Consider the following 15,186-nt stretch of genomic DNA (forward strand, 5'->3'; position numbering starts at 1 on the left):
TTGAATTGTGCTTAAGGACCCTCGCTTATTTGGCTCTAGTTCCTTCCCATCAGCCCTCCCACTTCTGAGGCTAGATGAGGCCAAATAACAACTAAGTAAACCAGGGCTGCAATTTTCTGAGCCCAGTTCAGCCACTCAGGCAACCTCTCCGCCAGGCAGTCAGAATGGAGAGCTTTTGCCTCTCTGCTCCTTCCCCATCTCTCTTCTGTTCTCTGGGAGCGCATTTCATCATTATCACAAGTCCAGTATAAGGTCAGCTTTATTACTACACCTATTTTTTGAGAGGTAACTGCTCCCTGCTAGTAAGTGGCAGAAGTGGGCTTCCAACTCAGCCCAGCAAGAGCTAGGACCCATGCTTAGAAATTATCCTAGTTCACTGACCCTCCTATCTTTTCCTGCCGACTCTCTTTTTTCCTTTTCTCCCTGTCTGGGAGTCCCAGGTGTAAGTAATGAGCACCAACCCATTAAAACCCAATAGATGTGCTCCGGGGTAAGTGCCCCCTCATTAGAATCGCAGTGCGAACTTTCAATCTTAAAAGGCTTTGGGTTTATCTGGTCCAACCTGTCATTTTATAGATAGGAAACTGTGGCCCTGAAATAGGAAATTACTGAATTAAAATCATTCTGCTATTCACTAACAGATCCAGTAATAACAATAGTGATAGTCAGGTAGTAATTAACATTGATGAAACCCTTACTAGCATCTGTTCAAAGCGCTTGATATGTGTGATCTGTTTTATTGAATTCTCCAGAGCAGACTTATGAAAAATACGCTATCATTATCTCTGTTTTACAAATGAGATGAAGTTAATCAATGGAATCTAAAAATTCTGAACCCAGAGGAAATATTTCTAAGTATCTCATACAACCATCTATGTCGAGTTTTTGTTTTCTTAAAATCTCAAATGACACTATCAAAGAGTGGCTCACTCTCCAGCAAATGGATTTTTGTTAGAAATGGTCTCCTCATAAAAAGCATCACTGTCACTGTCACCGTCATCCAGTTGCTCATTGATTTGCTCGAGCAGGCACCAGTAATGTCTCCACTGTGAGACTTGTTGTTACTGTTTTTGGCATATTGAATACACCATGGGTAGCCTGCCAGGCTCTGCCGTGTGGGCGGGATACTCTCGGTAGCTTGCCAGGCTAAGCAGAGGAAATTCCTCCTTCAGCTGGAATCATGACCCATTCTCATATCTTTTATGTGTTTTAAGTTCTTAAGTTATTTGAATTGTCCAGAGTTTCACATATATATATGCATATATACATATATATGCATATATATACATATATGCATATATATGTATATAAAATGAGAGTTCTATAATTGCAGGTGTAACCTATTGTAGGAAAATTACAACAGCAATTTGCTAGTATAATAGGCAGGAAGACATTTTAAACTTTGGGGTTATCTAGTTGAAAAGACAGTACAGAAATTAAGAGAAAAAGGGTTAGGGCACTAGGTTTGCACAGTATGCTTATGGAGATTTAGTTCTTACACTCCCAGAGAGAGGTATCTTATCTTTTCTTATGACATTTCAATGAGATGACTCCCAGATCCTTAAGAAAGGCATTCCTGGATTGAAAATGACCTTTTATCTCAAAGGGCAAAGAACGAATTACACATGAGTGAAAGGTTTCTGAAGTAAATACTCTAAGGAATGGGAGTTTAGAGTCTGCAGGCAAGAAGGTACATCTCTAACATTAATCAGAGGTGAACATAGACTATTTTCACCATAATGAAAGAGGCACCACATTTGGGGAGGTGGACGACCAAAAACTCATCTACTTAATGTTAACCAGTTGACTGAAAGACTGGAAACCCATGCTGTATTGTTTTTCTCAATTTGTTTTTAAACAGCAGCAGCAACACAAATAGGTAAATGTCTAAAATGTATCTCTCTTAGCAGCTTCAAATAAATACTAGAGTTTTCCCTTTTAAGCCCTCCCATATACTCCCACATTTGCTGAATTTTTTTTAGTCACTTCTCCCTCGCTGATCTGTTAATAGCATGTGAATAATTACAAAGGGTGCATGTCATTTTCTCATTTGTGTCCTTTATTGAGATAAACATCTTCCCCATAGATAAAATCCTACAGCTTCACAAGAGTCTGCATATACTTATATTTTCAAAAAGAGAAGTTAGGGTTCAGCTGGTGATTTATTGATGCTGCTCTTTACCATGGTATTAATTAATATGCATTTCATTATTCTCATCAGAACTGAAGCAGTGGAACTCACCTTGGTGACCAGTGGCTCATAAAATAGTTAATTTATGAAAAATAAGTCTTTGAAATACACTGACTGCCATAGATATGCTCCTTACAGTACGAGAGTCTTCCAAACCAGTGTTTGATATGTCATTCTCATTGTTAGGGAATGTACAAGTCTTTTATATTTCTTGAATGTATAATTGGCATTGCCAGAACACTGAACTTCTCCTGAAATACAGTGACATATTTGAAAGAAGAAAGAAATTATTTTTGCATCGGTAAATGCATTCATATCAACAGCCCTCACGTTAGGGGGGGAATAGGCAAGGATGCGAGGAGGAGCATGGGAAGAGGAAGGAATAGGGGCCTGAAGTGAAGGAAAGACCATGAGGAGTGAGTGAAGCCCATAGAACATGAGGCAGGAGAGAACATCAGCACCTAGTTATATGAGAGCATGAGACTGTGTGTGTTAGGTAGCAACACGACCTAACTATATAGACCACACCTGAACCCAGTGAGGGGCGAAAACTTCCAGAACTGTGTTCCGAAACCCATCTCCTCATCCATGAGTTTATTGCAGCCAGTGATTATGGGTAACAGGATGACTGGGGAGCAGGGGGTTATTCCTGGAACAAAGATCATTTCTTCGGCTGACCTTGGCTTCGACAAATTCCAGCAGTCTTGTTAACCTTTTTCAGATGTCAGAGCATTCACTTTCTCTCCCACTTTTTCTGCACTAGGTGTCATGTATGAATTGTGTCTAATGAGGCTCCAAATGTTTCTGTGGACCTCCTCATGCTTTCTGTAAAAATCTATTTGAACACCCTTCTACTTCCTAGAAGACCAGAACCAACCCAGTGACCACAGAGATAAATAAAAAGCATTGAATTGAAGAGCTTAAAATTCCATGAAATAAAATTTGCATGCATATAAAATAACAATTGAATAGAGGCAATAATTATTATAACTGCATAATAATATAGTTATGATTATGATGATTTCATCTTATGATAATAAAAGTATGTGAACATGATAATAAAGAACCATAATAATAAAGAACATGATAATAAAAGCCATTTAAAGAAAACACCTGGTGGGTAAGCTCAAACTAAATGAAAGTAGTAAATTCTTGGCCCGCAGCTAGACTGTGTTGTACATGGACAGCATGGGGCAGAACATTTTAGCTGGAGCAACTGTGTGTGCAAATGCCCAGGGTTAGGACCCTTTAGCATCCAAAGAGTGAATTTCAGAACCAGGAACAAAGGCAGAGACTTCAGAGCTAGGTTAGGGTCAGAACCATGGACTTTGGTCCAAAAAATGAGGAGCAGATATTTAACAGGAATGAAATAGTAGATTATCTATCTAGAACTGTTCTGTGGTGATTGTGGAGGGAAAGACCCTTCATTGTAGCTTTGTGTGCAAGACAATATGTAACAGATTTTTGCAGAGAACTATTCCCATAGTAACCACTGGACTATATTGTGTCCCCAGAGGAGTTCCGATCACTTCGTCTTTCTTTTTCTCCAAACTTGGATGACTACAACCCAGACATCCCCGAGTGGAGGAGAGATATTAGCCGAGTCATCAAAAAGTCCCTGGTAGACGTGAGTACAGAAAATTATTTTTCTTTCCTAGGCATGCTTCTCTTCTATTTTGAAGAGCCCTATGTCAAGAGACCATTGGACTACAAAGCGACGTGAAGGGTGTAGAACCCACAAGAGGTCTAATTATTCTACCTGATATCTACAAAGCAGAGCCTACTGCTTACAGTCAAATCCAAGGTGCTAGGGACCAATTCAACTGCAAATTACCATGTGAATCTTGTTCCTTGGGAAACTTTTTTTCTTCTTAGATAAGAATAACTTGGAAATCTGTGATGGTCTTCTAACAGTGTTCACAGTTAGACCATCAGTGGACATGCTGATAGTGGAAGCACATAGCAAGCATCAAATTAGTAAGAACAACTCCTTGGTACCTGTGGAGGTAACTCCTAGACTGCACAGAGTGCGGGGTGGCTAGCTGTTTCTTTCCACACCCCAGTTCTTTGGAAGGCCTTTCTCTCCTGCAGCAGCCACAAGAGAAGAAGGTATTATGTTGTTCATTTGGCAGATGAAACAATTGGGCTTCCAAGAGGATAAGTAACTTGCTTAATGTCTCATAGCTAATCCTGATGATGCTATGACATAGTTGGGAAAAGGCTGAGCTCAATATTTGTACTTTTACCCCCCATGAAGTATGGTTCCCATGCTGACTTGAAGAATACCAGGTGGTGCCATTCATCCCACTCGGAGTGAATGTCACTGATGATTTGAGAGAAGTGTGCCCACTCTGCACACCCCACTCTTAAGGGGGATCAGAGATGAATGGGGTATCTGCTGATGGAGCTGCTTCTCTTCATCACAGGCCCAGAAAGAGCAGACGTGAGCGACCTCTCCCCGGGGTTTCTTCACAGTTCCATTGGGAAATCAATGTCTAGGTTCTGTACTTTCTCTCTTGTACCCAACAGACAGGGTCTTTATGGATGCAAAATGATGTGGGGATTAAGGCATTTAGATAAAGCCTCCAAAGGAACAAAATGGAAAACATCCTTGAATATTTCTCAAGCCTGAAATTGTATCCATACAAAGTTTTGTTCATTTTGGAAAGACATCTAATCAAAGTTAAATGTTAAAGACTGAGGAAAGAAAAATGAAAATGAAAGCAAACTTCACATTTAGCCATCTCCATGCTTGTGCCTTTCTTTTTTTCAATATTTAGTTGTGCATTTAACATTCCACTCTTCTCACGCTTCACTCTTTCTAGTGTATTTAATCATAAAAAGTAGCTTGTCATATAAATATGACTTGTCATATAAATATGATGGGCACTCTCATTTTACTGGTGAGTAAATCGAGTAACTGCTAACTTGCCTAAGGTCATTCAGTTAAAAACCAGTTCCCAGAGTCAGAACCTCAAGATTAGGAACTTGGTTATGTGGCTTCCTAACCACTTACTTTATTATTATTCTAGACCGTGTTACAAGAAACAAAGATGAACAAACTTTGGGGAAGAAAAAGAGCCTCTGAGTAAATGCCATTTTTACCTTTTTGATTTGCAATATATATTATGTTACAATCTCTACACATTATGGCCAAGTAGACACACAATTTCTACCACACAGGGCTCTTCTGCCCTTGGTTCTCTTTGTCCTTTGTATGAAAACTGTTTTCTCCTCTCTGTTGTTAAAGAAGTCTTCTGCCTCTCGATGTATCTACTTCATACCTCCTTCAGGTGCAGTGTTCTCTGGATTCATACCTCTATTTATCTCTCAGGCAGCAAATTCCTTTATGTGATTTATTAGCCAAGGATAACTCAGCAGCACCCAGTCTTCCAAACTGAGTTTTCTTTGTACTAATTGTCTGAGGATCAGGTGCCCTTAATCTTCACCTTTCTACCAGATGTCCAGTCGGTGAGAATTGACTTCTCAGTAGTGTTTCTAGCCTGCTGTATAATATAATGAATTAGCTGCACAATAAACAGCCTGACTCAACAGAGGGTTAACACAGTAAAGCTCCTAAGACTGGTAATTATCCAATCTTAAGAGGCAATGGATCTAGCTCCTGTTCCTAATATCCCACCCTCTTTTGGAGATTAGTGATTGCACTATTACTAACAAGTGAGTTACATATGGTCATGACCCAATAAATAGAATATATCAATGTTTTGAAAAGGGATTTCACAAATGTGGAATTTTAAATCAATGATCTAATTGGAATTTTTTTTTCTTTTTGGGTCACACCTGGCGATGCACAGGGGTTACGCCTGGCTCTGCACTCAGGAATCACTCCTGGCGGTGCTCAGGGGACCATATAGGATGCTGGGAATCGAACCCGGGTTGGCCGCATGTAAGGCAAATGCCCTACCCGCTCTGCTATTGCTCCAGCCCCGGAATTTTTTTTAATATACTATAAGAAGTGGATTTTCTGAAGACGCCTGAAGGGCAACTAGTTTTCTAGCTACAGATGTAGAGAAAAGATAGGCTGGGGAGCTGGCATGCTCAAAATACTTGCAGGAGAAATCTGGAATATTGATGCATTATACATAATTCCATTTAGCTGGGGCATATGGCTTTGTGAGTAGTGAAACATTTGTTTGCAAAGGGCAGAGCCATACTGCAGAAGGCACTGAATATATGTTTAATCCACTTGGTAATGAGACCCATTACAAGAATTTGAACAAGGAAACTGTCTAAGGAAACTGATCAGAGTTAGAATGTAGTTAGATAAATCTAGATGTGATTTCCTCTCTCTTGGGAATGGAGATCCTACCGTAAACCTGCTCAGGGAGAGATTAATATCTTAATGGAATATGTGTTCAAAAAGAGGAAGTCCTTGTGTGACTGATTTAATGTTAACAGGAGTCTCAATATGACAAAGTGAAAAGCTCCAAGCACTTTCTGAAATGAGCTGGTCTTCAGGTTCTGAAGCTGTTGAGAAGATTACCCCAGGGTTGTATATGGGTGATCCTATTCAGGTCCATGACTGGCATGTGATTAGTCAATCTGGAGAATACCTAGTGCTGCAGCAAGGAGAAATCAGTCTTGGAAAGGATTAAGGTTAGAAAGAAGAGATAGTTTCACTAAGAGGATGTCTTCTCTACCAGTCCCCACTTACTGGACCATTTAGGAAGAAGACCTAATGTTTGATTCCCCCAGGCTTCACTGCAAATGCTTCTGTGTAACTTACTTAAGTCTTGGAACCAAACTTTTACATGGCAAGTACTGCTATTATCCACACATTTCTGTTTAGAGGAATGTCAGCACAGAAGGATAATAGCAATGTATTTCAGGGCTCATGATGCTAGTTTTGGCTCAAACTTTTATAGCATCTTCTGGGCTCTCTCATTTCTTTCTCTCTGGTGTGCCCTGGACCCAGCCTATACACCTTCTCATGCAAGCACACACCTGTATTTGCTCAGCTCCAACCCACCTTTCCCCACCAAGAACTGGGCTTAACCTTAAGTCTTTTTCTTCAGAACTTCCATGAACCTCTGTGTCTCTCCCTCAGGTCACGGGAGTTCCAGGCCAACACATATTGGTGGCAGTGCTCCCTGGCTTGCCCACTGCTGCAGAGCTTTTTGTCTTGCCCTATCAGGATCCCACAGGAGAAAACAAAAAGTCAGCAGAGGACCTGGAGCAGGTGAGTTGGCCAAGGAAAAATATTTTAAAGATTCTGTATCATTAAGATTCAGAGACGACTGTTGGACTAGAGCTGTTGCAGACTGGATTCCACGGGAAGTCAGAAGACCTCGTGGCCGCCCACCAACTAGATGGTCAGATTTCTTCGTCAAATCTCTGAATGAATGATTTGAGGCTCTTTCTGTTCCTGGAGCGAGCAGGTATCATTGGGCTACACTAGCTAGCGACAGAGACAAATGGAGATGTTACTGGTGCCCGCTTGAGCAAATCGAAGATCAACGGGACTACAAGTGATACAAGTGATTTATCATTAGTAAAATGCAGGTCAAAACAATAATAAGATAGGATCCCATACTGATGTCGGGTGGGTCCCATGGGCGGCTCATGTGAAGTGGGGAGGAGAAAGACAGTCACTTTCTCCCAATCTGCCTCTGCCACCCAGGACCCAGAGTTACTTGGTTCTTGTCTCGCCTCAAAGAAAGGAATTTCAGGAGTAGATGGGCAGTAAAATTACACAGTTTTTATTGAAGGTTTTGAAGGGAAGGAGGGAGAGGAAGTGGGAGAGAGTGGAGAGTAACGTGCTCAAGAGAGAACCTTGTCCCTCCAAGGACAGAGAGAGCTGCTACACAGGTCCAGCATTAGACATGAACGCATGAAAGTACACATCTCAAGAGGAGAGATGCAGGTGACACATGTGCTCAGGCACCACATGTGCTCGGCCACGTGGGTGCAAGCATCACAGGGGATGCATATGCGCCTGGCCACAGAATATTTTAGCCTTGCTAGGCTCTCAGCGCTACTGGGACAGCTCCCTTGGATTTCTGGAGATGCTGATATTTAAGGGGCAGGTCCCAGCTCTTTGTGGACTTTATTTCCTTTCGTTTTCTTCTTTTCGCTTCTAGAAACTCATGATCCTGACTAAGCTTCACCAAAGCGTGCAAGCGTGTTTATTATAGGCAGTGACTGAGTCACACAGTGTATGCAGAATATAAAATTGTCTACAATGTTTATGATGAATCAGCTCAGTCTGTGCATACTGACATGCTGTGCAGGACAGTGAGTGGGAATAAAAAGTCAGTAGCTGAAGACTAGAAATTGAACTCCTTTACATACTATTTATCAATTTTTCTCAGTGTCAAAAGAACCAGTGACTTGATATGCATGATATGTTTTTAAAAGTCACAACTTTATTCAGAACATAAATTAGTTTATTAAATCACTGTGAGAGAGAGCACTACAAAACTGTTCATGATTGGGTTTCAGTCATACAATGTCCCAACACCCATCCTTCCACCAGTATAATTTCCCAGCATCAGTGTCCTCAGTTTCCCTCCCACCCCTCCACCCCACCCCTCAACACTGCCTGCTAAGATGGCTTGTTTGGCATTGATGACACTTGAGTAATCTTGGCTCCAGAGTGTACCTTAACTGCCTGGGACTCTGGCATGGGCCTCTTTTTCTTCGTCTCTCTCATTTTTTGGAGTTTTAAATATCTGTGTGTGTATGCATGTGCCTTAGCACCTCTAACCTTTTATTTTGGTTCATTCCTCTTGTTTTTCCCTTCTATTTGTTTACATTTTGTTTGTTCCAAGCCACCCCTAAAAGCACTCCGTAAAAGCACCCCCTAAGGGCACCCCTGGTCCAAGCTCAGTGCTGGCAGTCTTCCTGGTGTTTCTTAGGGGACCATCTAGAATCGAACCCATGCTTCCCGCATGCAGAGCATGCACACAGCACACTATGCTATCTCTCTGGCCCTGCTTTTAACTTTTTAAAACCACAATCAATCTCTGTAGAGGAAATGACTGTTATTACATTGCTGTTGATCTTTTTGGTTCAAATAATTCATCTTGATCTGGTTGCCCTGTTAGAAACTACATGATTTTAGTTTCCCGAAATTTTCTAGCAGATAGATTAAAATTAGGGTCCTTGCCAGACAAAAAAATAAATATGGGTTTTTTTCCTCTCTGTGCTTGGAGCTTTTCACTAAAAATAAGCACACAATCAAGTGCCATGATCTCAGGTCTTCCCAAATGTCTTAAGAACCTCCTGTAAAATCTTTATTAGAGGGAACACAAAATTATAGCCTGGTCTCCCTCTTAGAGCATGCCCTCCTTTCAAATGTAGCTTTCATACTCGGCAAAGGATTCACCTCTATAATTTTCCCACGTGCAAGTAATGATGATGAGAGCTGTCATGGACCCCCTTGAGCCCCATTTCCTAGTGAACTGCATGCAATCGAGGCAACCCAGCATATTTGCATCCGACCTTGCCCAACCCTGACACTCAAGTTCCCACAATAACTCTACAAATTAGTGTCTGCACCTGTGATTTTGTGAGAGAAAGAGTGGGTTATTTCTCAGCACCGTCCAAATCATTTCTGGATGTCCCTTTTAAGGAAGTATAGAAAAAGAAACTTTTTTTTTTACTTTGTGTAGGAATGCAGCTTGCTTTGATTGTGTATTTTCTCTAGAGTGCTTTTTGCTCCTTTTTTGTCTGAAAATCTCTAATAGCATGCTATAGGATTTTGAGGAACCATTTCATCAGATCTGAAGGCAGTTGACTTGTCAGAACACTAGGTGACATCCTTTGACATGCGTGTGGGCAGTCAAACTATAATTATAAAAAATATACATTTGGAGAAATATATACCTGTTTTTAAATTACAATCCTGATAATTCTTTCTCTTTTATAGAAAAGAAAAGTTAGGATCAGAAAACTCAAAAAATATAAGCAAAGTCACACACACACACACACACACACACACACACACACACACAATCTGTAGTCCCCAAGTCATGACATGAAGTATTTGAGAAGGAATAAAGAAATGATATAAAAACCATTGGACTTTTAGAAGATGTGATCAACAGATGGTAAATGGATGATGACTGATTGCATTGTACTGCTGATTATTTCATGATGGAAGGATGTATTTAAAAGGAAAACTAGCCTTACACTTTTGTAGCCAGAGAGATAGTTCAATGAGCTGAGCATATGCTTTGCATAAGGGAAGCTCAGGTTCAATCCCAGGCATCCCAGGGCCTCATGATCACTGCTAGGAATAAGCCCCAAGAGCAGAGCAAGCAGTCAACTCTGAGTATCTTCTCAGGTGGCTTCAAAATACACAAGTGTTTCAACTTTTTCTTAAGATGGGTGTAGCTAAAAGCGGGGATTAGAAAAATGATGATGAGAGTGAAAGGGAAAATAATATGAATGAAGTTGCTCAGGGAACAAAGACAATAAGGTGAGGATGACCCATCTAAGCTATTTTGCAGACATATTGCCTTCAAGGAACACAGCTAGAGATTTGTTACTCTGGTTTAAGGGATGCTGAGAGTCTTTTCATTCTGATTGAAGACTCAAACCTGAGTGAATGCAGTGACAAAACTAAAACCAGCCAAGCACATAGAAATCAGTTAAATTTTGGAAGAAAATGCTATCCTAAGTGTAAAGTGCAATAATGATATCAATATACAGACTGGAACCTAAGTCTTCAAGAGCCTCTATAGTAGGAGCTATTTATCATAGCACTGTAGTTTTCCACCTTTGAGGGAACTTTGAATTCTTCTTTCTTAACCAGACACTGAAATGAAGGTTCCAACTTGGAGCAGTAACTTGTTTCCGGTGACAACTCTTCAGAAGACTACAATCTTAGCTCTGTTTCTCCAGCCCAAAGGCCCCCCAACAAATCCATTCTGCGGACATGGATCTGGATTTAGATACCATTTCACTTCTATGAGTCCCCAAATACCAAGATTGTTGTATCTGGAACTGGAGGAAGAATACTTTGTTTATTATTGGCTTTGATTTTTGTCTTTTCCTTTTTTTCTGATAGAAGTGTCAGCTAGCCAAATAAAACAAAATTAAGCAGGAGGGAGGGTGTTAAAGATATGAGACTTATTAAAAGTCTACTTGGAACACTTTCCAGGTCCCATAACCTGGGTGTAGTGCTAGATATTGATATCTAACACAGTTCAGGGGATTAGATGAATTCAGTCAGTCAGTAATGTCATTAACTAACTCTCTTCCCTCCCTCTCTTCATCTTTCTCCCTCTCTTTCTTTGCTGCATGTAAGACTAGTGCAGCAAAGAAGTAAACTGGGGCTGGAGAGATAGTACAGCAGGGAGAGTATTTGCCTTGCACGCAGTCGATCCAGATTCAATCCCCGGTATCCCATTTGGTTCCCTGAGCAATGCCAGGAATGATTTGTAAGTACAGAGCCAGGAGTAACACCTGAGCTTCGTCAGGTGTGACCCAAAAAGAAAAAAAAAATGAAGGAGAAGGAGGAAGAGGAGGAGGAGGAGGAGGAGGAGGAGGAGGAGGAGGTGGAGGAGGAGGAGGAGGAGGAGGAGGAGGAAGAGAAGGAGGAGAAGGAGAAGAAGAAGAAGTAAACATACAAGAAATGTGTGTTTGAGACAAAGTAAACATGCACAGGAAATCTCAGGAGTGACCATACAAATCCCAAGGTTCTCTGAGTCAGCTTACTACCCCCACCCTTAGACAGGGCCCTGGTTGCTCCAAAAAAGTCTCCTTGGAACACTTTCCAGGTCCCATAACCTGGGTGTAGTGGATATCTCTTTACCAGCTTATGAAATTAGACAGAGAGAGTGAAATCGGTGATCACTGAGATGTTTTATCTTGATCCAAGGGTTAGGAAGCTCCTGCAGAATAAGAATGAAACTGAAACTTGCAAAGAACATGGTTCCCTAAAGAAAAATGTGGTGGAGAATGAAGGAACACTTGAGAGGCAGAAATAGCTGATTTCTCTTATAAAAGCCTAAACAGAAATTCAAAATGAATGCAAAACTAAGCCACACAGAAAGGACTTCCTTCCTGTGAAGGGTGCGTTCTGAATCCCAGAGGAAACCAGAGGAAGCCTGATCTTATCATTTTTTTTCTTTCTGGGTCACATCCGGTGATGTACAGGGGTTACTCCTGGTTCTGCACTCAGGAGTTACCTCTGGCGGTGTCAGGGGACCATATGGGATGCTGGGAATCGAACCCAGGTCGGCTGTGTGCAAGGCAAACGCCCTACCCATCGCTCCAGCCCCAAGATCTTATCATCTCTTAAAGCTTTATCCTCCTTCTTAAAGATAACTCCCAGTTGCCCTGGTAAGGGCAAACACAAGACCCAGTAGCCAAAGGACCCTGAAGAATACAGGCCTCAGCAAAGGTTTTGTGACATTTATCCCTAAACATCCCCGAATAGTAATCTCAGGGGAAGTAGCATACTGACTTAGATCGAGCTAGCTTGTCTATGAAGTAAATGAAAAATTCTCTCATCGCGAATAGTACTTGACCCTGTTAGCAAGATAAAGGGGGCTGGGTTAATCAAGTGACCTCTGTCAAGGACTTCTTGCCAGTCTCTATTTCAGATATCTGAGGAGTGAGAACAGGCTCAGTTGCCCTTTGCTGGCCTCATCAGGACAGTACATCCTGCTCCCGAGGCCAGCTGCTCAGGGGTGGGGCAAGTGCTTCACTATCAGCCTCTCCCCACTGGACTTTCTGTGCCTCAGTGAAACCCCAGAGGTGGCCAGAGATGTGTTTCTGACTGTCCAAAGCAGAGGGAAAAAGCATCATGCTCTGTCCAGACACTTGTGATGCTGCACCAGAGGGATAGGCAGTCTGCATATGGTCTTACATATCCGTGAAGAGAATGAAAGCATTTGAAAACTGTGTAATGACTATTGAAAAAAATAAAACAAAAACTAGTCACTGCCAACAGTTTTAGAATCTGAAATACAAAGGAATGCAACCTTAGAAAATAAAATCCATGATTAGCAGTGTCTTAAGGAATTAAGGATGCATTATAAAATGTAGTTGATGATCTCAAACTGTTCTATATACTCATGTAGTTTGCCTTATCCCATGATTTTAATGTGAGGACTTGAATTCTAGAAATACTTTGGAGTTGACAAGGAAAGTTCATAAAACAGGAAATAAGGACCGGAATAGCATAAGTAAGAACTGTAGTAAGAAGAATGCAAAACTGGAAATTAGAAACATAGTATTTCCCTGAGTAAAGCTTATTGATGAGGAATACCCGGGAAGAGATGCTGTTTAAATAGATTTTTCTTCATTGTTCCTTCTGGGAAACTTTTACAGCACTTTACCAAACAATTATTTTGGCCTGAGAAACTGTAACTGAATGAGATAGCTATTCAGACTTAGTATTGGGCTCCAGTTCTCAACCCACAATTTAATCTAGAAAGTATGTTCTAAGAACTGAGGTATAATTTCCCTAATTATGAGTGACAATGAGCACTTTTTGATATCAGCTAAATTTTGACCTAATGTGGCATTGCCACTGATTAAGGCATGTTTTGAATGGATTGCTTCCACTTCGTGCATTATGGTTATATATTTACAAGCTAGCCTGTTGTCCCTAAAGTTATTCATGTTTCAATGCTTGGGACTTCCATGATAATAATCTAAGAGCAGTATTTTCCCTACAACTTCATTAAAATGATTCAGGTCATTCTTCAGTGTGATAATCAGCACGGTGGCTGATTGTTTCCAGCTGACTGCTTTCTGAATGGATGGTACAGTTATATATCCATGGGTCTCTTCTGGGGAAGAACCATGAGTCTCCAGCAAACTAATGAGTTGGGAGCAGAAGCAGTGTGTGTCACTTTGTACTCAAAAAATTCAAATGCTACTTACAGGAACTTGTGTTCTCCTATCCCCTCCTATATATTATGAATGGAAATGTGTCCCTGTTTAGCCATCCTATGCTCAGCATCACTGCCGAGTTACAGTAGATATAAAGTAGGAGCAAGAAATGTGCCTTCGTGGTTGTAAGTCCCTGAGAACTTAGCATTGTTATCCCCTCCATCTAACCTTGCTCATTCTGATGGCAACATTCAAATTTCTCCTACTGAAAAGATGGAGAGGAGTTGTCTTTTCTGCAGCAGCTTCCTTTTGGTGGCTGCTTTGCAAGTATTTATTTGTATTGAGTCCCCACTGTCTTTTTGAAGTGGCACTTGAGGGGATGTGCAGGTTGCACCTGAATCACAGGCAAATATACAGATACAAAGAATGATAGGTTGCTGCTTTGGTTATGAGACTTAGCTGAAGGGTAGGAAATAGTCTGTGTAGGAGCATTGCCAAGAGGGATGAGAGTACAATGGATGAATGAAATTGTACAAGATGTGGAAAATCTGCTTTTAGTAAACAGCAAATCAAAGTTAGTCAACTTACTGCATCAAGCTCAGTTGTTCAGCGGTCATTGCTACTTCACTTGAGTCTTTATCGTACAGAATTTTGCTTTTTGCATGTAGGGAACACAGCCTCTGAGTAGGTTGCAATCATTCCATTCCTTTCAGAGCCAGAACTCTCACACTTTATGAGTTATGTTAGCGGGTGAAACAAATGTGACAACTCTAAGGAGCAGGTTAGGGATTCTTCTAGCTCACATTGGTTGTTGAGATGAGTCTGGGATTTAAAGTTTCCTGTTTCAACTCCCTTCTCTGAGTTGCCCTTTCCCCGGAACGTGAGGCCAGCCGCGAAGCCATGGGGTCAACCTCCTGGTACTTATTTCTACGGTTCTTGGGTATGAGGGCTAGAGACTGAGCACAGCGGCCACTCAACACCTTTATTGCAAACCACAACAGCTAATTAGAGAGAGAGAACAGAAGGGAATGCCCTGCCACAGTGGCAGGGTGGGGTGGGGGGGAGATGGGAGTGGGGAGGGTGGGAGGGACGCCGGGTTTACGGGTGGTGGAGAATGGGCACTGGTGAAGGGATGGGTTCCCGAACTTTGTATGAGGGAAGTATAAGCACAAAAGTGTATAAAT

The 15,186-nt window shown here is 41.4% G+C and overlaps 1 protein-coding gene across 5 annotated transcripts in view; it reads left to right on the forward strand.

The window, feature by feature from the left end:
• Positions 1-15,186, forward strand: part of SORCS1 (sortilin related VPS10 domain containing receptor 1) — a 580,968-nt gene that overhangs the window by 540,685 nt on the left and 25,097 nt on the right. For all 5 annotated transcript variants that reach the window (XM_055118868.1, XM_055118867.1, XM_004611935.3 and 2 more), the window contains exons 22-23: positions 3,706-3,818; positions 7,260-7,391. In XM_055118868.1, coding sequence (XP_054974843.1) covers positions 3,706-3,818; positions 7,260-7,391 — 245 coding nt within the window. The remainder of the gene's footprint in view (positions 1-3,705; positions 3,819-7,259; positions 7,392-15,186) is intronic.

This window comes from Sorex araneus, chromosome 11, assembly GCF_027595985.1.
Source record: "Sorex araneus isolate mSorAra2 chromosome 11, mSorAra2.pri, whole genome shotgun sequence".
Classification (NCBI taxonomy): domain Eukaryota; kingdom Metazoa; phylum Chordata; class Mammalia; order Eulipotyphla; family Soricidae; genus Sorex; species Sorex araneus.